Raw genomic sequence first — 25,974 nt, 5'->3', positions numbered from 1 at the left:
GAGCTCCAAGGAGATTATGTTGAAAAATAAAAAAAAATTTACCCAAAAAAAATTGTTTTTATACTTCATTCTAAGGACTTATTGAACTACCCTCGTATGTGCTGCTCATACAGCCCATATTGACGTGCGGGTGCCAGGTCTGGTTCAATATAGCGCCTTCCACCATGGAAAAATTAAGGGTCTTCGAAAGAAATTGTCTCAGAGCCTGTCTAAAAATGTACAAAACTCCCGAGTCAAATTATCGACGACACTATTCCAATCAAATATTATACGATTGCGCTAATATACCACGTATAGATAATTTTATACTGAAATTTACCAGGAATCACATCGCTAGTGCAGCATGTAACACTGAAAACCCCCTAATTGCGGGGCCATATTATTCAAATCCTGGTTATCATGAAAAAGCGAGATTAACTGGTTATATACCTCCAGAATCATTTACACACTTAGATAGCGAAGGTTATCTTCAAAATGTCAATAATATACCCGCTATTTATCATATACATAGGCATAAGTTTGATAAAAAAATATTACACAAGGCAAATGAAATGTATGGGAATTTTAATATTCCACGTAGATACCTACTCAACTAACATAGCCATAAGGGACACTAAGGACAAACACAGGCTCAATACAAAGCGGGATTGGTGGCTAGCATAAATAATTACTGCACATACAAATGTTAAACTAGTTTTTATTTTCCATTTCTCTGTAAATTTTTCTAGTTATCAATCAAGATAAATATAGATAGTACACTCCAGTATGTAATAGTAGATATGTAAGCAGCATAATTATATTTTTTTTTTATTTTCCCATGACGATTCTGCGAGCGCCTAACGTAGGCCGATTAGAACATACACCCTTTAAGCGTTATAAGTCAAGCGCTTTTTTTTATCAATGTTTTTTACAGCGCTATAAATGTATATACACATATTATGTAAATTTCTTTCAATAAACATTGTTTAAAAAAAAAAGTGTTTAGCACGTCCGACTTCTAGGCAATAGATTTCGGTATATTGATGTAGGTTCGATACCCCGTAGCGTTAGAAATTTTATTTGTAATATAATGTCCAAAATGAAATATATGCATTCAATCTAAACAGGACCATTAATATTTATATTCAAAGTATTCGCAATCAATTAATATTTATTTTTTAAATATTTTTTTTGTCAAATCCTTAGACCGTAGCCAGTGTCAAGGCCATAGTTATCAATCTGGCAATGGCGCGACGATGGCAGACAGGTTTGGTCCAATACTGGTACCCAGTGTTGGACCGACACTGGCAGCCAAACCTTGGCTGCGCCTTAGTTGCGCAACTGCACGATTTCGCATGAAATCGAAAACTCTGGCCCTGATGATGCCCCGGAACTGTTTGGGGCTAAGAAAATAGTGTTTTTCAAGGCAAAATATGAGTTAAGTATTTTTTGTTTTTTCCCCAAAATCCTTTTCATGAGCTTAGGGCTATATGAATATTTAGGCGAATTGAACGGTGACAGTACATATCTATATAACCAACAAAATCGAACATTTTCAGGAGAGCGATAGAACATTCTGTAAAATCGAAATCACTATTTAAAGATAAGACAGAAATCTACATCCGAGATGTCATGTTGTTGATTTAAATCCAACAAAATTTTATTAGAAAAAACTTTCTATTTTCGAGAAAATAGATGTGTCAGATGACAATCTCAAAGTGATACTAGCCACAAATTGGAACACGCTAGGCTGCGGATTGCAATAAAAAAATATAATCTTCAGTTATAATAAAAAATAAAAACTTACTCCTTAGATATCGAGTTTCTGGGTGAGAGTAGAAAAGTTATGATATAAAAAAGTGAATAAATTCAGGGTAAATCGTCCAGTAATTTAAAGTTTACAATTAGGCAGATTTTAAAAATCTATTTTGGTACCAATCGAAAGACGAATTTTTGATTTTTCACCCAAATAAACAATGTTGGTTAACTAGTTCTGCATTTTTATCCTTAAATTGTAAATAAATTAACGAAATTTTGCTTTAAAATGTCATTTGCAAATTCGTATTTTTTTGATAGAAAAAGAATGTTCTTGGAAGAAAATTTAACTTTTTAGTTTAAAATTTATGTGCTTTGATGGAAATTTCTTTTTTGGATTAAAATATAATTTTTGTAACTTGAATTATAACAATTTAATTGAAAATAAACTTTTTTGTATGGAAGATTCATGATCCATTTCTGTCTTTAAAATGTAATAGATTGGTAGAAGATTTAACTATAACATAAACGATTTGGTTTTTTATATTGAAAATTAATTTTTTTTTTCAATGAAAATTTAACTGTTGAATTTTTCGTTAAAATTTAATCTTATTGGTGTAAAAAATCAACTATTCGGTTGAAAATTTATGTATTTTGTTGAGAATTCAACTTTTTTAATAGAAAATCAATCTTTTTTGGTGGAAAATGTAATTATTTGATTAAAATTTGAACTGTTTTGTAGAAAGCTCGCCCTTTTAGATTCAAAATTCCCTTTTTTGGTTAAAAATATAGGAATTTTGTGGAGAATTCATATTTTTAGTAGACAATTAATCTTCTTGGTTGACCATTTTTATTAACTAAAAAATTCTACATTTTAGAATTTCTTTTCTTTATTAAGCGAAAAATCTTTATCAAGGATTCAAGTATTTTATTTCAATTTCTTCTTTTTTTGGTTCAATTAAACTATTTCTGATTTAAAATAAGAATCTTCCATTACTTAAAATATCAAATATTATATTTTTTATTGGGAGTTCATCTTTTTCATTCAAACCTCATATCTTAATCTTAAGGTTAAAAATTCAACTGTTGTATTTAACTTTTGTAGAACATTCGTTTTTTTACATTAAAAATTAATTTTTTCAATTAAAATTCACCTGTTCCATTTTTAGTTTAAAGTTGATCTTTTTTGCTTGAAAGATCAATGATTTAGTTACAAATTTATGTATTTTGTAGAAAATTCTTCTTCCTTGATAGAAAATTAATCTTTTTGATTAAAAATTTTACTATTTGGTTTGAGATTTATGTACTCGGTTTATAATTCGTCTTCTGATAATAAAATTTTCTTGGTTGAAAATTTAATTATTTGGTAAAAAATTGATATATTTTGTTGAGGAATCATCTCTTATGGTAGAAAATTAATCCTCTTGGAAAAATTTTTATATTTTTAGTTGAAAATGTAATTATTTTATAAAAATTGAACCGTTTTGCAGAAAGTTTTCAACTTTATAATTCTACTTTTTGGTTAAGAATTTATGTATTTTATTGAGAATTCGTCTTTTATAAAAATTAATCTTCTTTATTGAAAATTCATCTTTTTTTTTACTATAAAACTCTACATTTTGGATGCATTTTTTGTATTCACTGACAAATCTTTATCTTTGTTGAACTACTTTCTTATAAGTAATAAGAAACAGTAATTAATACGAAAAGCTAATAAAGGGGAGTACGTGGTTTAAATAAAATTTAAAAATAACTAAATAAAAATAAGGAATTATAATTAGGGGGCTCAAATTTTTCAAGAGAATTTAGAATCCTAAGCATTTCATGTACCAGTTATACAAGTTATCAAATTTAAAATTTGGTGTGTTTAGGGGGCGATCGACCCAATCGCTCTCTAAATTCCCGTACATAAATTCGATAAATTCCATCTATGGTATAATTAACATAACCTAATCTGACAACGCACGTGTTCCATCGACATGGTGCGCCATATTCGTTACCATGGCAACGTTGCGCACTCTGTAGTGCGCACTGAACGAGTGGCACGCAGTAAAAGATGGCGGCGTTTGTCACTTATAGGTTATTAAATCATAATAATTTAATATTTTCGAGCAGTAAGGGCATTCATTTAAAAAATACCTTACTCCGAGTTTTGTATAGTACGAAAAGTAAGGTTCGTAATGAGGCCAAAGTTGAAGTTTCACTGTCAAACAAGTAAGTACAACTTTAGAAACCGTATGCACCGTACCCATATATTTTATATATTTTTTGTTTCCTTGTACTGTATTCCTTCGATTTGTTTGTAAAAGTGTTGTTTTGCAATAAAAATATTTTTTATAAATCAAATTTATCAATTTCAAAGTCTTATCTGAGGTAGGCGGAATAACAAATCTTGTAGAAGAATGGTATAACCTCACTTTTTATACTCCCGGTTTCACAAAAACGTGAAAATTCCTGACTGTTCTCCAAAATCACACGATTCGTTTCTATAGATATATTTTTGATTTTGACCAATCTTGTCTTATAGTTCAAAGATGGTTTAATGACAAAAGATAATTATATGTGTACTGTGATATAGAGATTGGAGAATGCTCCTTTAGTATAATGATTTTCTAGATTATTATCAATTTAAGGTATAACTTTACGGAGAAAAATTTCGAAGTTCAAGAAATTATTTCTGAAATATTAAAAATTGGCTCATTTCAAATCCGTGATAGTTTTAAAATTAATTTTTGAATTTGTAGCTTTTTATCCGTGAAAAAGGAACCTAATTTTAACTACATTTTTTGGTTTTCCTATCACCCCTTATTACAAGTTTTTTTTTGTTCAGAATAAATATACTAAAAATAAACTATGTGATCTAAATAGTAAATGCAGATGATTTTTATGCTTTCGCGATTTATAATAATTAATAAAACAAAGCTAAAACTGCTGATAACAAGTTCTGAAAATATTAATTTTGTTGGCAAATTCAGCGAATCAATATTTAAATTTTAGTTTTGTTTTCAAAATTCGTTGTTTTCTGAAATTTTAGTTTAGTTTTTAGTTTTTAATGTTTAGCGCATCCGTTTCCAAATTTGAAAGTCAAAATACTCTAAAGTTTGGTAGACTTCAATTTGGAAATTAGAATGACCGGCATTTTTTTCTGAAAATCAAATAAAGACATGATAATTACAACTGATTAGGAACTAAAAATGAAACTTTCCATGATGTACAAAAAAATGATAGAAGAACTTGATTCATCTTCAATTTTTCTTCAAATTTTCATGCATATGAAATTTGTTCGAATTTCAAATTTGTTCAAATTTTTCAAATTTGTCAAATTTGTTCGAATCCACAAGAAGTAAATGCGAATCAAGTTGAAACTAAACGTTTTTCTTCATAATTATGCACAGAATACGAATCAACATTTATTTTTTTAAATATCGCTCCCGCAATTATTTTCTAATTTCTTAGAAAAAAAAACATTAGTAAAAAATTGAATTTGTGAGTTTTTATTATTGTTTATAGTAATTTTTTCTTGAAATAGAGTTAGAAAGTAAAGGGTTTTCAACAGAAATAATTATTTAAATAATTTATTATTATTTATAACAATATTCTCTTAGGATAATGATAGAAAGTTGCCGTTTTTTTAACATTCCACCTTTTATACAGTTTTCAATTAGTGTGATGTAATAACTCAGACTAACAAAAATAATTGTTTAAACAAGTAATAATTTTAATATTAGTAAGTTTAAATAAAGCTAAAAAATTGCGGTTTTGTTAAATATTCTATTTTTTGTCCACTTTTCACTTAGAGCGTGGTAATAATCAATTTAAAGACACAATTATTTGAATAAATTACTATTGTTTATAACTATCCTTTCCCATAGTATAGATAGTTTCTGTTTTTTTCTGAAATTTTAAATTTCTGTCAATTTTGTACTTGGTAAGATAATAATTAAGACAAGTTAATAAAAAATTGTTTAAACAATGTATTACTGTTTATCACTATCTCCTATTAGAGTAATTCTAGAAAGAAATTTTCAACTTTTCATTGAATTTTCAGTTAAGAAAAAATAATCAATGTTCATACTAATATTAATTCAAACAAAAGGCTTTTAGTAATGACTGCAAAATGGGGTAAAGTCGCTCGTGTGGGGTGAAGTTGCTCACCAGTTAATTCGCATCAAATAAATTTCAAAATAAAATTTGATATTGCTACTAAGTAAACAAATCGATATTCTTCATTTTTTCCCTAGGAAATTTGATATTAGCTTTTAAAATATAATTTAAAAAAAAATAAAATATAGGTTACTTAAAGGAGAAGTTACATTAAAAATCATCCATGTCGAAAATTAGAAGAATATTTCAAAAATCTATTTTATTTCAGTAAGATATATTCACATAAATGAAGATTGTTTAAAAAATATGTTCGCTAATGTACATTTATTTTTAGTTTATAACTTAAAAGCCAAAGCAATGCTAAAAATTTCAGGAAAAACCTCAACTTTCCAGCAATTATCTAACAAAAGATAGTCATAAACAATAATAAATTGTTTAAACCATTATGTATGTTAATTTGAAATCATTATTATTACCTCATGAAGTGAAAAGTGGACAAAAAGCTAAAAATTTAAGAAAAAACGGCAACTATACAGCATTATTTAAAGAAAATATTAAAATTTATGATAAGATTATTCTAAGAGAGTCTATTTTTATAAATAATAACTCATGGTTTAAACAATTATTTCTGTTTAATCGATCACTGTTTCGCTCTAACTGAAAAGTTGAAAACAAGTTGAAAAATTTAGAGAAAATTGCGACTTTCTAACTCCATTCTAATAGAAAATTGCTCATGATAATAATAATTTTTTTTGTAATTTATGTAAAGATTTTATTATTAGCGGAAAGTAGTAGTCAATGTTTAGAAACAATTTGAATTTTAAAAAACGCAACATTATAATTAGCGCCAAAAAAATGCAAAACGCAATTTTTCACTTATGGTTGTTAGACCCTATAAAACAGGTTTTTGGGGGTGATATTTAAAAAGTAATTATTTATTTGTACTCTGTACGAGATATCACACCTGGAAATTTCCCGTATTTTATAATTTGCTCATTTTGTATTTCTTGAACGTTCCCAATTAGAAATTATATAATTTTGAAAGTGTTTAGAATAATTCAATTTTAAAGGCTTACAATATTTCTCGCATTATTTAAAATTCTGCAATTTGTAATGGTGAAAGTAAAAATGAATTTTGATTTGAAAAAATGACATCTTTTAGTAAAAAAACCTATCCAGTCATTTTAAATGTCACTTGATACTACATATGATACTTATTAATCATATATTTTTTGATTGATTTGTGGAGGTTTGGAATTTTTTATTTCAATAAATTGTTGTTTCAAATTCAAATATTCAAAATCTTGGGACCTTTTCGGTATTACATATTTCTAAATTTTATATTAAAGGCCTTGATAGTCTGTTTTCAATTGATTAATTCTGGATGTAAATATAAATCAATTTTTGATTGAAAAGCATGAAACTGTACATTTTCAAAAAATGAAATCATAACATAACAATATTGTTTTGTATTTTTTATCTTAATTTATAATTTTATATTTAAAATCTGAAAATTTTCCGATTCTCAGTTGAAAATTTAAACAAATAAGTTATTTCAAATTGAAAATATTTTATATTTGAAAATTTCTAGAATGAATGATAATTCTAAAGGAAGATTTGAAAAAAAAATTAAGTTAAGCAAAAAACGATAAAAACTAATCTGTCTGAAATTGATGCATGAATAAAAATGAATAAAAATTGCGATTTTAGATTTCTGAATTTTTATTAACAACACTACATTTTAAATATTTTCCTTTTTAAGGTTTTAATTTTTGAAAATATTATTAGCAATTTGAACATTATTCATTTTTAGGCGGTTTTAATTTACTTACAATAATTGAAATGTTAAAGTGTTTGAGTATAAAAAAAATTTAATAACACAATTTTCGGTGACTAAAATTTTGTTCAGTGTTAAATGAAGTTCTCATTCGTTTAAGTTTCAACATTTGGGAGTATACATTTTTTTATTTTTAATGTTTCCCATTTAAAATTACTATATATTTCAAAAGTTTTTTATTTGAAATAATTTAATTCATTTTTCATTTTAGAAATCGTCTTGTAATCAGTTTTCATGTTAACTTGTAATTTTATTATGTCATGACAATTTAAAATTGTAGAATATCAGAAGCTTGGGATTTGAAAGATTCAATTTTTCAATATTAAACTGTCAAATTTTAATCGCTTTGAATTAAAATTATTCAAACTTAAAAGTCTTCAATCTTTAATTATTTATTTGGAACGCTTTTAATTATGAAGAATACAATTTCAATTACTTTTAATTTTAAAGTATCCAATTTCCAAAATTTGAATCTTAAATATACAATTTTTAACGTTTTTACATTTTCATAATTTCAAGTTTTTAATCTAGGATCATTATAATTTCGTGATTCTTCAAATCACAATTTTTTAATTCTTAGGGCTTCGACTTCGAAGTTATACAATTCAACTCCGTTTTCTGTTTAAATTGTCCAAAATCGTTGGTATATTTTTTTAAATTTCAAGAGCTTGCAATTCGAAATTATTCATTATTAACTATTATTTCATAATAGGCTCAATAATGAATTTTTAAATTTGCTTATTTTCATGGTAGTAAATAGAAATTCAGAGACAGGAACGCGCGATTTGCGCGTGTGCATTTGCTGCTAGTGTGCAATAAAACGCTTATCTATACTTTCCTTTATTATACACAACAATTTCATTATTCTTCTTATTATATGATTTAAAAATCAATTTCATGCAAAAAAGTTTTCTGACATTTATCGACTTCCGCAATTTATAATATATGTGAAAAAACCGTGAGTTTTTCAAAGAAAGTTATTTTTTTTATCAACCTGAAGAAATCACGAATATTCACCGAGAAAACCGGGAGATAAAAAATAAAAAAAAATGGTCACTCTGAATACATATATATTTTTTTCAACATAAAAAACTCATTTACTTTTTGAGGGTTCGAACAAATTTGGGGATGATATGCATTCAGATTTGACCAAAAACTCTCCAATGCATTTGTGGACAACCCTAATGGGTAGAACATGTATTTTTGGATATGCCAAATTTTTGCCACAATTTCGCGATGAAATTTGAGAATTTATGAAAATATGATAATTGCAGCTGGATAAGGGCCAAAAATAAAATTATTTCTATACTCCATGGTGTTCAATTTACTCAACGAGTTAAAAACATATATATATTTTTTATTTTCTGTGTAATTAGAGTGAAAAAAATTAAATAGTCCTTATCCAGTTATTATTTTCATAATTTTAGAAATGATTTATTTTTTCTACCGAAAGGAAAAACTTTTTTTCCATATACCTGATCGTCGTCAAATATGGTGAAAAATTTTAAAATCGTTAAAAACAGAATTTCTAAAAATTGGTCCATCCAGTTGTTATTCTAATATCTTCAAGTCCTCGTCATATATACCTCAGTTTCGGACATTTAATCAAGTTTAGGTAAACTTATAAATGATCTGCTTGAATTTTGCTTATAAAAATGATTCAGCAAAAATCTCTGGATCTCCACCGGAAAATATGCCCGTTTTGCCGATGGATGCGCCGTCGTGAACTCTGGCGACACCGAGGTTCTGGTGACCGCAGTTAGTAAAACTTACACCTCTGGATCTCAGCAATCATTTCTTCCACTTGTCGTGGACTACCGACAAAAAGCAGCAGCCGCTGGTCACATTCCCACCAATTTTCTCCGGAGAGAACTCGGTCCAACGGAACACGAGATCCTCACCAGTCGATTAATCGACCGATCAATTCGCCCTTTATTTCCATCTGGCTACAATTATGAAACACAAATCATGTGCAATATGCTGTCCCTGGATGGAGTCAACGATCCCGACGTTTTGTCCATCAACGGAGCATCTGCCGCCCTGGCTCTCTCTGACATACCCTGGAACGGTCCTGTTGGAGCCGTTCGTGTAGGCTTAATCGACGGTGAAGTAATTTTTAATCCTACGAGACGAGAAATGCAAAGTAGCACCTTAAATTTAATAGTGAGCGCTACCAAAAGAAATTTAGTTGTAATGCTTGAAGGTTCAGCCGACAATGTCTATGAGCAAGATCTCAGAAAAGCGATCAAAACTGCTGTCAAGGAATGCCAAAGTATTATTAATGGAATAGAAACACTCCAGGCTGAACATGGCAAAGAAAAAAGACCCGTCGATCCAGTTCCAGAACACTCTAATGAGATCTTTGAGTCTGTCAAGTCCCTCGCGGAAATGAAACTCAGGGAAATATTCATGGATAAGAATCATGATAAAATATCGCGGGATACGGCAGTTAATAATGTCAGGAAAGAAGTTTTGGACAGTATGAAGCAGAGCTATTCAGATTTGGATCTTCCGTTGGCTGTGGAAGCTTTTGGAAAAGTCACTAAGGAAATTTTTAGACAGCTTATTTTCGAGAATAATCTAAGGTATTTTGCGATTTTATAAGGGTCTCACAAAACCTTTGGTGGGTAACTAATAGGGGGGGGGGGGGGGGGGGGGTCGCAGTTAAAGTTATGTTGCGTTTAGAGTTTAGATCAAATTTTTAAAAGTATATATGTTAACGTTTTTAGTAGATTTACAGATGATGAATTTTGTTTGAAAATGTATGTTTTTACTTCAAAATTCAACTTTTTGGTTGATAATTCTTGGATTTTTTTAAAATTCATCTTTTTTAGTTAAAATATGAAATTTTTGATTGAGAACTCTTCAATTTGATTAAAAATTCATCTTTTTTGGTAGTAAATTAATCTTCTTGCTTAGAAATTCTTCTTTTTTAAGTAAAAAATTCAACTTTTTGATTTAGAATTCTTGCATTTTACTGACAAATTTCTCTTTTATGGTATTAAATTAATCTTTTTGGTAAAAATTCTTTTTTTTTGTTTGTTTAAAAATTCATCTTTTTTCGTTGAAAATTCAACCTTTTGGTTAAGAATTCTTCGATTTTTTGAAAAATTTGTGTTTTTTTTATAGAAAATTAATCTTCTTATTTAAAAATTTACTTTTTTAGTATAAAAATGAACATTTCTGTTTTATAGTTGAACTAGTTTCTTAAAAATTAAGACAAGTTCTTTATTAAATTTAAGCTTTTTGGTTGTACATTGATCTTTTTGCTTCGAAATTCTTCTTTTCTTGGTTAAAAATTCAACTTTTTCATTTAGAATTCTTAAATTTTAATGACAAATTTGTCTTTTATGGTAGTAAATTAATCTTTTTGTTAAAAGTTCGTTTTTTGTTATTTAAAAATTCACCTTTTTAGTTAAAAAATTAACAACTCTGTTTTAAACTTGAACTAGTTTCTTAAAAATTAAAAAAAATCTTTCTTAATTTTCAACTTTTTGGTTTTGAAATATTGCATTTTCTTGAATATTCGTATTTTTTGTAGCAAATTAGCCATTTTGTTAAAAAATTCACCTTTTCAGCTAAAAATTGGACAACAATGTCTTAAAGTTAAACCAATTTCTTAAAAATTAACCAATTATTTACTTAAAATTTTAACTTTTTGGTTGAGAATTCTCGAATTTTATTTAAAATTCGTCGTTGATGGTATTAAATTAATCTTTTAGCTTAGAAATGTATATTTTTTAGTTGAAAATTCAACTTTTTGGCTGAGAATTCTTGAATTTGGTTTAAAATTCGTTCTTATTTGATAGAAAGTTAATCTTTTTGTTCATGAAAATACATCTTTGTGGTTAAAATATTAACAACTAGGTTTTGCATTTTTTGTTTAAAAAAAATGTAGTTTCGGTAGAACATTAATCCTCTTGTTGGAAATTTCGTCATTTTGGTTGAAAATTGAACTTTTAGGTTAAAATTTAATCTTTTTTAGTTGAAAATTCAACTTTTTGGTTGATAATTCTTGAATTTTTTAAAAATTCATTTGTTTTCGTTGAAACATGAAATTTTTGTCTGAGAACTCTTCAGTTTGATTAAAAATTAGTCTTTTTGGTAGTACATTAATGTTTTTGCTTCGAAATTCTTTTCTTAGTTGAAAATTCAACTTTTTGATTTAGAGTTCTTAAATTTTATTCAGAAATTTGTCTTTTATGGTAGTAAATGAATCTTTTTATTTAAAACATTCACCTTTTCAGTTAGAAATTTAACAACTTGCATTTCAAGTTGAAGTACTTTCTTAAAAATTAAAAAATTGCATTCTTTCTTAAAAATTCGATTTTCTTGTGAAGAAGTCTAGAGTTTTATTGAAAAATCATCTTTTTTTTGGTATCAAATTCGTCTTTTTGTTTAAAAATTCATCTTTTTTGTTGAAAATTCAACTTTTTGGTTGAGAATTCTTCGATTTTTTTTTAAATTTGTGTTTTTTTTTAAAGAAAATTAATCTTTTTATTTAAAAATTCGCCAGTTTAGTTAAAAAAATTAACAACTCTGTTTTAAAGTTGAACTAGTTGCTTAAAAATTAAAAAAAAATCTTTCTTATATTTCAACTTTTTGGTTGAGAATTCTTGAATGTTCTTGAAAATTTGTTTGTTTGTAGAAAATTAATCATTTTGTTTAAAAATTCACCTTTTAAGTTAGCAATTTAACAACTCTGCTTTAAAGTTAAACTAATTTCTTAATATTTCAACTTTTTAGTTGAGAATCTTGAATTTTATTGAAAAATCGTCTTTTTTGGTGTCGAATTAATCTTTTTGTTTAAAAATTCATCTTTTTTTGTTGAAAATTCAACTTTTTGTTTGAGAATTCTTCGATTTTTTTTTAATTTGTGTTTTGCTTTTTTTTTGGTAGAAAATTAATCTTTTCATTTATAAATCACCTGTTTAGTTTAAAAATTAATGACTCTGTTTTAAAGTTGAACTACTTTTTCTAAAATTAAATAAAAATTAAATTTCAATTTTTTGGTTGAGAATTCTTGAATTTTCTTGAAAATTAGTTTTGTTTGTAGCAAATTAATCGTTTTGTTTACAAATTTACCTTTTTAGTTAAAAATGTAACTACTCTGTTTTAAAGTTAAACTAATTTCTTAAAAATTAAAAAATTCGTTCCTTAAAATTTAACATTTTTGATTGAAAATTCTCGAATTTCATAGAAAAATCGTCTTTTTTGGTATCAAATTCATCTTTTTGTTTAAAAATTCATCTTTTTTAGTTGAAAATGCAACTTTTTTGCTGAGAATTCTTGAATTCGGTTAAAATATTCGTGCTTTTTTTGGTAGGAAATTAATCTTTCTGTTTGTAAACATTCGTCTTTATGGTTAAAATATTAACAACTAGTTTTTAAAGTTTTTATTAAAATTTTTTATATTTTCGGTAGAACATTAATCTTCTTGCTGGAAAGATTGTCATTTTGGTTGAAAATTGAACTTTTCGATAAAAATTTAGCCTTTCTTAGTTGGAAATTCAACTACATGGTTAAACGTAGAACTAGTTTCTCAAAAATTCATATTTTTTAAGAATCACATCCTTAGTTGCGAATTTAACTATTGAATTTTTATAAAATTCCTCTTCTGAGTTAAAAAGTCATCTTTTGGGTTGAACCCTTTTTTCAAACTCATTTTTTTTTATTATTCATAATTGTATTTGAAAATTCATGTATTTTATCAAAAATTCGTCCTAGAAGAACGAAAATTAATCTTTGTATTTAAAAGTTTATCAGTAATTTGGTAAAAACTTAAACTATTCAGTTTAAGATTCATTTCTTTTAAGTCATTTTTTTAATTCAACTATATGGTTAGAAATTAACCTATTTTCATGAAAATTCATCTTTTTTAGTTAACAATTCAACTATCTGCTTGAAAGTTGAACCAGTTTGTTAAATTTTTTTATCAAACTAGCAAATATGAATTAAATCATTCTTTTGGATAAAAAATGCAACGGTTTGGGTCTAAGTTAAGCTGGTTTATTTAAGAATTCAACGAACGCATTTTTTTGTTGTTAAATATCAGATTTTGGGGTTGAAAACTACATCGTTTTGTGGCTAATTCATTTGTTTGGATTTAAAATTTAATAATTTTGTTACATTTTTGTGTTGTTTGGTAAAACAACAGATTAAAGTTAAACTTTTTTTTGGAAAGTCAGACTTTTTTGTTAAAAATTAATTTTTTTGTCGGAAAATTGCACTATTCCATTTTTTGTTAGAAATTTATCCTTCATATGTTGAAAATTCGTCTTACTCGTTAGAAAATTAATGTTGTTTGTTGAAAATTTAGTATACTATTTGACTTGAAATCTTAGGAATTGAAAGTGTTTCATATTGTATTTAATATGGTATTTACATTCATTTTACTTGAAAGAAGCTATCAACGAGGGGGGCGAGAGGGTGTCAAAAGTAGCAAAAAATTGGTAATGTAGTTTATAGATGACCCCGTAGGAAATTCGGATGCGGAGATTTTGGTGAATCAGAAATTAAAGAGGTTATTTTGCAGATGTGATGGAAGAGGATTCGAAGATCTTAGGAATATCAGGTGTGAAGTTGATCTTTATAAAGTTCTTCATGGCTCTGCGCTTTTCCAGAGAGGACAGACTCAGGTTTTTTGTACAGTAACTCTAGATTCTTTGGAAAGTGCTCTGAAGATGGATACGATTTCTATGCTGTCTAGGTGAGTGGCTATATTATGAAATATTATTGTAATTATTTTAATTCTTATTAGGAAAAACTATGCTTTGAAATATTCAGATTAGAAATTTCAAAAATTCAAATTGTTTATTTTTTAATATCTAATTCGGTATTTCTTTTAAGAGGTTGAATTTAAATTTGTTGAATTTTTAGGGTCTTTATTGTAAACTAGTTTCACGAAATACCTTTTCCAGGGTTCTGATTGTGCGACTTTTCTCGTCTTTTTGCGACATTGCGAAGAAAAATCGGATTCATCGATTTTATTACATTTTTCGCAAATGTTCGCTAAACTTAATTTCAATTTAAATTACAATAAAACTTTTAAAACTGAACTATAAAACTAGAAAAATTTGTACAATTTTTAGTCATCATATTAAAAATGGAATAAGTGCTCATTGAAGCTTTATATTATGTACTTATAAATTGCTTTTAATTATTGGGAATGGTGGTCTACCATTTTGCCACCTGGTGCCGAAAACTGGTACTAGAAAGAGTAGGTACGATAGTGAAAAAACACATTTTTATCCAAAGGTGTTTTTTAAATAAAAAAACAATTATTTCACTATCTCATGCAAGTTTCAATCTATTCTACACTTAAATAAACTTTAATTTGTATTTTTAACTCATTTTTCCTTGAAAATAAATCCATTTAAGTTTATGGTCTGTTGAAAATTACAATAAATAGTACAATAATTGCTTTTTCTCAGAAAATAGTTTTTGTCCAAACTTGTGTTTTTTTCACTGTATAAGATGTGAATTCTATCTAATCCCCTTTGTTTCCGATAAAGGCTTTTTCGTACTATCCAAAAAATACTTTAAATCCAAACAAAAATCGTTTAAAAACTTTTATGCACAAATTAAAACGCACCTTTCAAATCGTACCTATCTTTCTAGTTCGGATTTTTGTCGCCATGTGGCGTATCGCAGTTTAACCATTCCCAATAGATTTTATCACTTTTTCTTGTTTTTTCGATAAAAATTTGGACTGAATTAATAGAACCATATAAGAAAAATCCAACTATTTTTGTTTGAAAGTTCATTCGTTTTGTTGAAGATTCTCCTTTTTCAAAAGAAAATGTACCTTTTTGGATTGAAAATTCTCCTTTTCTTGTGGAAAACTAATCTTTTTGATTGACAATTCAGCTTTCTTGATTGAAAATTAACTTTTTTGATGATAACTTAACTTGTCTTATAAAAAATGTCCCTTTCTGACATGAAAATTCAGCAATTTGATTAAAAATGAATGTATTTTTTGTTTTAAAAAGTATTTCTTTTGATTGAAAGCCCAACTATTTGGTTGTAAATTAAACTGTTTTTAGTTGACGTTTAATCTGCTTTATTTGAAAATTCGACCATTTAAAAAAAATTCAATTATGTGATTAAAAGGTTCTTTTGTATTAAAAATTCAATTATTTTGTTGAACATTTGTCTTTTTCGATAGATAATACATCCCTATCGATTGAAAATTGAAGTTTTATATTGGAATTTCAGCCATTTTGTTAAAAATTAATCAATTTTTCCAAAAATGTATGTTTTTTTTTATCGAAAGTCCAACAATTTGGTTGTAAATACAAGTTTTTTGTTAATATTGATTTTTTTCTCAGTTACTGTCCCAACTACTGGGGTATCAAACTTTACTCTTCACTTCAAACAAATTTTTGTTTTATAAATAGTGAAATGACAAGATTTTGCCATTTTATATTAAAGAATAACGTATTTTTTTGTTTACAAAAGCATCAGGAAGTACAAGAACCTAACGCAATTTTTTATGTTGAAAATTATAATTTTTCTTGAAAATTCTACTCATCAGTTTGATATATCAATTGTCTTTTGAAAAATTGATCTTTTTGCCACGAAAGTACAACTAATTGATTTAAGGTTAATCTTTTTTGTTTGAAAAGTCGGGCATTTTGCTAAAAAATCATCTTTATCGTTTGAAAATTCATTTTGTATCGTTAAAAATTATCTTTTTTAATTGAAAATTCAACTTATCAGGTTCATAATTTAACTACCTTTAAAAAATTTGTCTTTTTAGCTCGAAAATATAACTATTTAATTAAAGTTTAATCCTTTGTTTTTGAAAATTTAACGTTTAAAACTTCTCAAATATTTGGTTACAATTGCAACTGTTTGGTTGAAAATTATTATTTTTTTTTAATTCAACTATTTGATGCAAAATTTATTTTCCTGTTTAAAAGTTTTTTGTTAAAAATTCGTCTTAATATTGAAAATTCGTCTCTTTTGGTTGAAAATTCAACTACTTTTTTGAAAATGCAATATATTACGACTTGGAACCTGGGGAGCTTAAGGCTTTTTATATTGAATTTAATACTGTATCTATATTATTTGTATTTAAAAGAATTTATTCCCTTATTTTCGTAAAAAATTACTCTATTTCCACTGTTTCGAGAACAGTTTGGAAATTAATAATTTCATAATAAAATTATAGAGTATTAAATTCAAAGCCTTAATTTTTGAAATCTTTGCTAAATATTGATGAAATCTTTGGTTCCTATTTATAACCAATCAGACGAATTTTTAACAAAAAGACATGCATTTTCAATTAATAAAGGATACATTTTTACCCAAAAATAGAATAGTGCATTATTCCAATAAAAAAATAATTTTTAACAAAAACAATACAAAAAACTGAGTTTTCAAGAAAAAAGGTAAGTTTTAAAATAAAGAGGTGAATCTTCAAAAAACATGAATTTTTAACAAAATAGTTCAACTTTAAATTAAGTAGCTGAATTGTTATATAATAATAGTTACATTATTAGTTTTAAAAAATTCATCCTTAACCAAAAAAGAATCGAATTTTGAGAAAAGCAGTTATAATTTTAACAAAAGAAATCAATTTTTAACTAAAATGGAAGTGATTCTTAAAAAGTATGAGTTTTTCACAAACTAGTTCAATTTTCAACCAAGTAGTAGCATTTTCAACAAAATACACATATTTTCAACAAAACGGTTGAATTTTAAAGCCAAAAGGACAAATTATCTACAAAACGGTTGAATTTACAATCCTAAAATATGATTTTTGTAAACAAAAAAAGTTAATTTTGTACCAAAAAGTTAAATTTTCATTAAAATAGTTAAATTTTAACAAAATATTCTAATTTCCACCAAAAATATAGGAATTTTAACAATAAAAAATTAAGTTTGAACCGACTAGCTTTATTTTCTACCAAATTGTTGAATCCTCAATGAAACCAGATTAATGTAGAACCAAGCATTTGCATTTTTAACCAAAAAGGATGAATTTCCATCCAAGAACTTTAAAATATGAATTTTTCAGCAAGATTAATATCCTACCAAAAAACACGAATTTTCAACAAAATTGTTGAATTTAAAGCCAAAAAGACGAATTATCTACAAAACGGTTGAATTTTGAACACGAAAATATGATTTTTTACAAAATGAATATATATTTTCTACTAAAAAGTTAAATTCCCATACAAATAGTTTACTTTAAAAAATAATAATAGTTTTCAACCGAACAGTTAAATTTTCTCTCAAATTTTTTGAATGCTAAAAACCAGGTTAACTTAGTTCCCAAAAAGTTGCATATTTAAGACAAAGTGATGAATTTTTAACCAATAATTTAATTTTCGTTCCAAAAAAGACGATTTTTTGACCAAGTACATGAATTTTCAACTAGAAAAGATCAATTTTCAATCAAATATATAATTTTCTAATCAAAAATGTGACAGTTACATTGATAGTTAAATAAATAAATAAAAGGTTAAAAAAACTTTCAGGAAAACAGTTACATTTTCAATAAAAGAGATGAATTTGCAAGAAATTAGTTCAACTTTTAACCTATTATCTGCATTTCTTATTTAAAAAGATTCATTTTTAATCAAATATTTGCATTTTAAACAAGATTATAAATTTTTCAACCACAAGTAGTTGATTTTTATTTTTGGGTTCTTCTAATTTTTGTCCGAAAGTTTTTTTTGTTGTTTTTTTTTTTCAGATTACAGTAGGATTTTTTTATTTGTTCGTTGTGGTCCAAATTTGGTCGTTGGATTCTTGTTTTTTTTACAGGAGTTTGAATCAATTTGATTATTGGACGTTAAATAGGATTTTTAATTTGGTTTTTAATCTAATTTAAATTTCTTAAATTATGACTGAATAAATTCTCTTAATTTTAATTATACCAGAGGTAAAACAAAATTCTTTTTAAAAGGTTGATTGTTTTCGAAATTCTGTGTAAAATAAGCTCATGGTGAAGTCAATTTGTCTAGTTTTTAAGTAGATATTGCAAAAATAGTGTAAATTTCAATGTTTTTTAAAATTTTCAATAGCTTTCGAAATAATCAAACATTTTTCAGTGTTCTTGGGCTCACTTTGAAGCTATTTTTCATTTATCACAACAGATTACGAGTATAAATTGTAAACCATTTCTTTTCGAATTTCAAGAACTTTCAGTTGTAATAAAAAAGTTGGAAAAATTTGAAAACATTTTATCTGTAGGAAAATCGGAATAAAAGTTAAATAAATATATATATTTTGAGGAAATTACATAGAAACTTCATGATTATATGTCCCATATATTTTACAAAAATATTTTTGTTATTAAAAATAACATTGAAATTTACATTATTTTTGCAATATCTACTTAAAAACTGGACAAATTGGTATCACCCTGGGCTTATTTTATGCAGAATTTCGAAAACAATCATCCTTTTAAAAAGAAATTTTTGTAGCTCTGGTCAGTGGCTGACTGGGCACCCAGGGGCGCGGCCGGGGACCCAATACTGGGGGCTAATACGAAAAAAGGTCATTTGAGAAAAGGAAAACCTGTTTCTAAGGAGTATAAACAAAATTAATGAAAAATAAAAAATTCTGTTTCGTGGCCTAACTATGCAAGTTGCAAGTAACAAGAAAAAGGAGAATTAGAAAAAATTGTGCGTAAAAAAAATACAAATTTGTTAATCGCGTTTTGGTAGGATGCGAAGTTTATGTTTTATTCGTAAAAAACAACATAAAAAGTAAAAAAAATTAATTTTTGGGCTAAAAGAAACAAACTACGAAAAAAATAAATGGACGAAATTTATTCACCCATAAAACAGCTCCAAATTCGTTATGAATCTTCTTTTATGGAACGCGTAGTTTTTATTTTAATCTTAGTTTCAACCTTGAAAAAATAGCATTAAAAATGAAAAATTAAATTTTTCAATAAAAAAATAGTCTATTTATAGAAGGCGTACTTTTTAAATTATAAAATCAAGACAGTGAAAATACGTCTGTTTCAATACCAATGCATATGATGAATTGTGATAATATACATTGTTTGAACCGATAGATATTTCAGGGCAGCTGAGAATAAAATTTGGAGCAAAATAAGGAACAAAAATATTAAATTAATCATTATAAATAAAATTTGTAATTTATTTTGCAATATTTAAATAAGCAATCTCGGGCCGAGATACAAAAATAAATTTTATATTCATTTGATATAATAGTTTTGAACATAATGTAGAAAAGTTCGAATTTTGGAAAACGAGCTACGTGATGAGAATGTGTTCGTTAAAACCAAAGAAGCTTTAACAAAAGAGAATTCGAAATCAACAAATTACAGTTTAGTCGATGCTTTCACCTTTAATTTTAAAAAGTTTGTGCACAAATGTGGAGAAATACAAATACCGAGCATGCAGCGTGAAATAAATTCATTATAGAGATAAAACTGACAAAGCAATGAACATTGTTGAACAGTTTTTGAAACATGAAACTTGTCACACCATAGACTGCAAGTTTTTAAGTATTTTTGCCGCGAAGATTTAGGCCTTGATTTAAATATGGAATTCATAATAATAACATTAAAAATGATAAAACAATGCTAAGATTGTAATAAAATAACAACTAATATAAAAAAGTATAGCAAAATATAGTAATATTTTACAATTTACAAAATAAAGAAATATATCCTTTGATCGGAGCTTTTGAAATGTAAGCTAGTAACTTGTTTAAGAAAAAATTCCGATTAATAAGTAGTCATTTTAATATAAGAATTGAGTTTAAACTTAGCAATTACTAAAACAATTAAATACAGCCGATACTTAGTCGTTATTTTGTAATAAATTAAATGAGTTTCTCCTTTTCATATTTGCAAGCTAAAATAGAGTTATACTTTATATATAAATAAGTTGATCTGAAAACTCCCTTAACGTACGTATAGGCGCCATCGAAAGTTACTATATGTAAAAATCTAAATATTAGCGGGCGCCCATAAAAATTTATTTATGTGTCCTATTTAATATGAATAGTTTATTATTCATTTAAAAAGTATTTTCTTAAATAGGAACAAACATGCATTAGGAAATTTCTTTGATATATTATCGGTGAAAAGAAATTGGAGGACGCGATCTTACTTTACTCGTATTACTTATTAGAGACAATTGTAAATCGTGGATATTATTGAATATTATTTTCACTCACTTTCCATTGAATTCTGAAATATATTTATTTGTTTAAACAATATAATCTTTTAGGTGCGCCTTGGCATGGCTTAGGGGGCGTCAGCCAAGGGGGCGCAGCCGGGAACTCCCGACTGCGCCCCCATGCCAGTCTGCCACTGGCTCTGGTATATTTAAAATTAAGAGAATTTATTCAGTCATAAAAAAAGAGGTGGTTTAAAACTTGTGCAGGGCAGTGTACGTATTTTAAATGGTCCTCTCTATTTTTTGTCAGAAGCTGCTAGATTTTTATTTTCTACAGTGGAATAAAGCAGAAGAATTTCTTCTTACATTATGAGTTCCCGCCATTCGCGACCAATGAAACGGGACGAACGAGCATTGGAAGAAGGGAAATGGGCCATGGCGCATTAGCCGAAAGATCATTACGACCAGTTCTTCCCCAGGATTTTCCATTCACGATAAGACTGACGAGCGAAGTCTTCGAATCAAATGGTGAATGAATTCACTAATTAATTAATTAATCAATTAAAAGCATAATTCAACTTGGAAAACTTTTTTTTTGTACATTTTTCTAATTTAAAATTGAATTTTATTTTATAAAAATAGGATCTTCATCTATGGCTTCTGTTTGCGGTGGTTCTATGGCATTGATGGACGCTGGAGTTCCCATTAGTTCATCCGTAGCAGGAGTTGCTATGGGATTAGTAACAAAATACGCTGAAGGAAAACCAACGGAGATTGAAGATTATAAAATACTCACCGACTTATTGGTAATGATTTATTTTTGATTATTTCTTCCAAATTTTTATTTATGATAAAATTTTTTATTTTTTTCCGGACAGTCATTGGTCCGGGAAATGTACAAAAGAAACACCTTTAATCTTTAATTATTTCATAAAATAGATATTGTGTGATTCGATTTTTTGTTCTAAGACTCACAATTAAACGAAATTTTCAGTTAGAAAATATATTCAGTGTCATTTTCCAGTTAACCGGCAATTTAAAAAAATTTTAATCTTAGAAAAGCGTTTGAAGTTTAAATAAAAATATATGACATGATTTTGAATTGACAATGAACGAATTAAAAATATTTTAGATTACGTAAAATGTTCAATAACGGACCATATTTGGAATGGATTGAAACGGAATTGAACTTGTATCATTTCTGAATAAAAGCGCTAAAAAGTGGATAATTTAACAACACAATTTCATTAGGCAAGAGATGAAATTGTATTTCTAATTCAAAGCGTTCAAAATTGACGAAAATTTTATTTTGAATTCGAGAATCTCGAAATTAAATGATTTAGATTAAAATTTCAAAAATAGGAAATTTTCAAAACGTTAAAAATTGAATATTTTCCCATTAGAAATTTGTAACATAGATTTTTTTTAATCTAAAGGAATACAAATTTTATTCTACCTGATTAAAAGCATTGAAAATTGAATAATTTAAAATTGAAAACTTTTTATTTTTAATAAATTCAAAATCGAAGCGATTAAAATTGGACACTTTGAAATTGGTAACTAAATTGAATAGCATGAAGTCAAAGCTTCGGAAATTCTAGAATTTAGTCCTGATGAATTCTGATATTAAAACTTTTTCTTATTCAAACTCGTCATTAAAAATTTTTAAATTCTCAATTAAACGTTTCGAAATTCAACAATTTCAATTTTATGTGCAAAATTCATAATGAAATAATGTTTTTGGTAGAAAAGTCATTTATTTGTTTGAAAATTTAAAATATTTGGTTGAAGATTCATATATTTTGTTAAGAATCATTTATTTTGGTAGAAAATTAATCTTTTTGGATGGAATTCTATTACTTTGGTTAATAATTATTTCTTTTTATGTGAAAATTAATTTGTTTACTAAAAATTAAACCATTTCATTGTTATCAAACAATGGAATGCTAGTCTTGCTAGAACTGTTTGGTTAAAAATGTAACTTCTTGATTGGAGATACATCATTTTAGTTAAAAGTTCATTTATTTATTTAAAAAATGAACCAATTTTGTTGAAAATTCGTTTGCATTGTTGTTGAAACTGATTTTTATTACCTAAAAATGTAGCAATTTCATTTTTGATGTAAAATTGATCCTTTTCAATTGAAAATTCACTTATTTAGTTGAAAACTTGTTTTTTTTTTACGACGAAAATTCAATTATTTTGGTAGAAAATGCCTATTTTTGGGCTGTAAATTCAACTTTCTTTTCAAAAATTCGTCTTTATGACTTGAATAATCAACATTTTAAATTAGATGAAAAATATCAGCGTTTAAGTTTTTGTCGTGAATTCATTATTTAATCAAAGATTCATCCGTTTGGTATATTAAAATAAGTTAAAAACCTTTGTATTTTTAAAGTTGCAAAGAAAATTCTCACATTATTTTCAATTGTTGTTAATGTAATTAGTAGACAAACAAATTTAATTATGAATATATTATTTAGATAACGTGAATGATATTTTAACTAAAAAAGATTTTAATTTTTAATTTAAATAAAAAAACAGTTGAATTCATGCCAAAAAAGAAAACTTTAACAAAATAGATAAATTATCCACAAAAGAAATTAATTCAGCCAATTGCATTTCTAACCGAAAAGATGATATTTTTTCAAACAGTGACTAATTTTTTATAAAACTGTTCAATTTTTTAACACGTCAAAACGAATAAATATGAAAAATATGAAGTTGAATTCTCAGCCAAAAAAGACGAATTTTCAACCAAAACAGATAAAATTAATACGAATACAAAATAAACATTTCGTTTAAATTTTTCTTTTGTGGGTTTAATTTTTATTTGTTTCTAAGGTTATGTAAATATCATGTATGTGATATTCTTGAGAAAATTCAGAAAGATTTTTCAAGGTTTCAGATATGTCGTAAAAGTATAATTTTTTCAAAAATAAATGCATATATTTTAAACTGACTTGAATTATTCCTAAAATTTATCAAAATCATTGAAAATTTTTAAAAAATGCCCTTACATCTTCCAAATGTTTGATGAAATTGGTAGCAATATTTTGAAATTTTTTTAAACCTTCTAGATTTTTCTTCAAATATTAATATTTTAATATAAAAAAAATCGTCCCAGGAATCTCAAGAAAAGTTTTTTATTTTCTTGAAGCCTTTGAAACTTCCTAAAACGCTTTGAAATTTTCAAAAATTTATGTTTTGGCTTCAATTTTTGTAAATTTTTCCAAATTACGAATGATTTTTTTAAATAATTTCCAAAAAATGTAAACCTACTAAATATCTATTAATATTATTTGAATTTTTCCAAAAATGTTCTGAAATAAAAAAAAAATGAATTTAAATTTTACAGATTTTGTTTGACAATTTTGGAAATCGTTGAAAATTTTTTAAAGTCTTTTTAAATATTCTCTTGAAAATAATTTTTCAAAATAATTAATCAGTTTAAATTATTCCATGAATTTTCGTAAATATTTTTTATTATCTTGAAATTGTACAAAATGCATTTTTATTTCTAAAGAATCAAAACATTACATTTTTGCAACCTAGTTTTGGTTGTTTTAGTTTAAATTTAATTTTGAATATTTTTTAAACTTCTAAATATCTCTTAAACTTAATCGAATTTTTTTAAAAAACGTTGTTATCTTGCTAATTGAAAAATGTTACTTTAAAATCGCCCCCAATCTTTTTCGAGAAATTTTAGGAAATAATTTAAGATGTTTTGCAATCTTGGTTAATCTTCTCTTAAAATTAATTTTTCGAAATATGAAGTCAGTATAAATTTTTCCAGAAATTTACAGAAATTTGGTTATTATCGTGAAATCATTCTAAATATTTAAGAAGCTTGGAAATTTTAATTTAAAAATACTAAAAAATCTATGTTTTTTTCTAACTTTTTAATCAATGTTTTCAAGTTTTAAAGTATCACATTATTTTAAGATTTTTAATTTGAATTAGTAGAGAAAACTCTGAACTCTGAAAATTATTACCAAGAGTTTTTCAATTGAAACTTTCTAATTATTAAAATCTCTCAACTTTTAGAAATTACATCGCTAATATGCCAAAATATATCATTTTTATCATAGTATAGTGTATAAAGTTAAAAAGTTAAGCCAACGTCACAAATTTATTAGCAATTTTTAAATTAGACCTTTTATGTGGTTAATATGCGATTCTTTTTTTTTATAATTGTCGTTTACAATTTCTTACATTCTCATTCCTGAGAATGTAATGTAATCGTCCAAATTTTCAATCTCTGGGTTTTAACGGATCTTTACGTTTCGGCACTCACAGAATCCGAAAACGATAAAATTTCATCGATGTCTGTCTGTATGTCTGTATGTATGGTTACCTGAATGTTGTAGCCATGCTAACTTTTGAAGGATTGGTTCAATCAAGTCCGCATTTGATACACTTCTGAAGGTCCCCAAAATAAAGGCTGAGTTCGTTAATCAGATATTTCGAACCGAAATTGAAAAATTGAGAGCATTTTCAAAATTTTGAAATTTTTTGTTGTTGAAATTTTATAAATTGTTGTCAAAGTTTCTCATACATGGGTTAAAGACTTGCAAATTATCCAAATAAAATGTCTAATTTTCATGAATATTGGAAAAGTTATATACTTTTCCAAAATTTGAAAATTTTCAAAAAATAGAAAAAATTATTTTTTTTATAAATCCAAAAAATTTATTCAAAATTTTCAGTAGATACCAAATACATTTCAAACTATTCTAGCCGAATTTTTCGATTAGCACACAATTTAAAAAATTAGAGCTTTTTTTAACATTTTACATAATTTTTTTTCAAGTTTCAGAAAATGTTGTCAATGTCTCCGATACTTGAGAAAAATACTTGCAAATTATCCAAATGACATTTTTAATTTGGATGGAAATTAAAAACGTTAGTGTAATGTAATCGTCCAAATTTTCGGTCTCTGGTTTTTAACGGATCTTTACATTTCGGCGCACACAGAATCCGAAACTCATACAATTTTATCGGTGTCTGTCTGTATGTATGGTTACCTATATGCTGTAGCCACGCTAACTTTTGAAGGATTCCCAAAATAAAGGCTAAGTTCGTTAAGCAGATATTTGGAACCAAAATTTAAAAATTGAGTGCATTTTCAAAATTTTGACATTTTGTTGAAATTTTATAAATTTTTGTCAAAGTTTCTTATAGATG

The 25,974-nt window shown here is 26.2% G+C and overlaps 1 protein-coding gene across 1 annotated transcript; it reads left to right on the top strand.

The window, feature by feature from the left end:
- The first annotated feature begins 3,790 nt into the window (after positions 1–3,790).
- Positions 3,791–21,611, top strand: LOC117173870 (polyribonucleotide nucleotidyltransferase 1, mitochondrial-like). The gene is made up of 5 exons (XM_033362517.1): positions 3,791–3,948; positions 9,340–10,260; positions 14,211–14,384; positions 21,125–21,315; positions 21,430–21,611. The coding sequence occupies exons 1-5, from the start codon at positions 3,791–3,793 to the stop codon at positions 21,609–21,611; spliced, it is 1,626 nt and encodes a 541-aa protein (XP_033218408.1).
- The last annotated feature ends 4,363 nt before the right edge of the window (positions 21,612–25,974 follow it).

The sequence above is a fragment of the Belonocnema kinseyi genome, chromosome 5 (assembly GCF_010883055.1).
Source record: "Belonocnema kinseyi isolate 2016_QV_RU_SX_M_011 chromosome 5, B_treatae_v1, whole genome shotgun sequence".
NCBI classification, from domain to species: domain Eukaryota; kingdom Metazoa; phylum Arthropoda; class Insecta; order Hymenoptera; family Cynipidae; genus Belonocnema; species Belonocnema kinseyi.
Note: the sequence above shows the minus strand (reverse complement) of the source record. Positions and strands in the feature narration are given on the sequence as shown.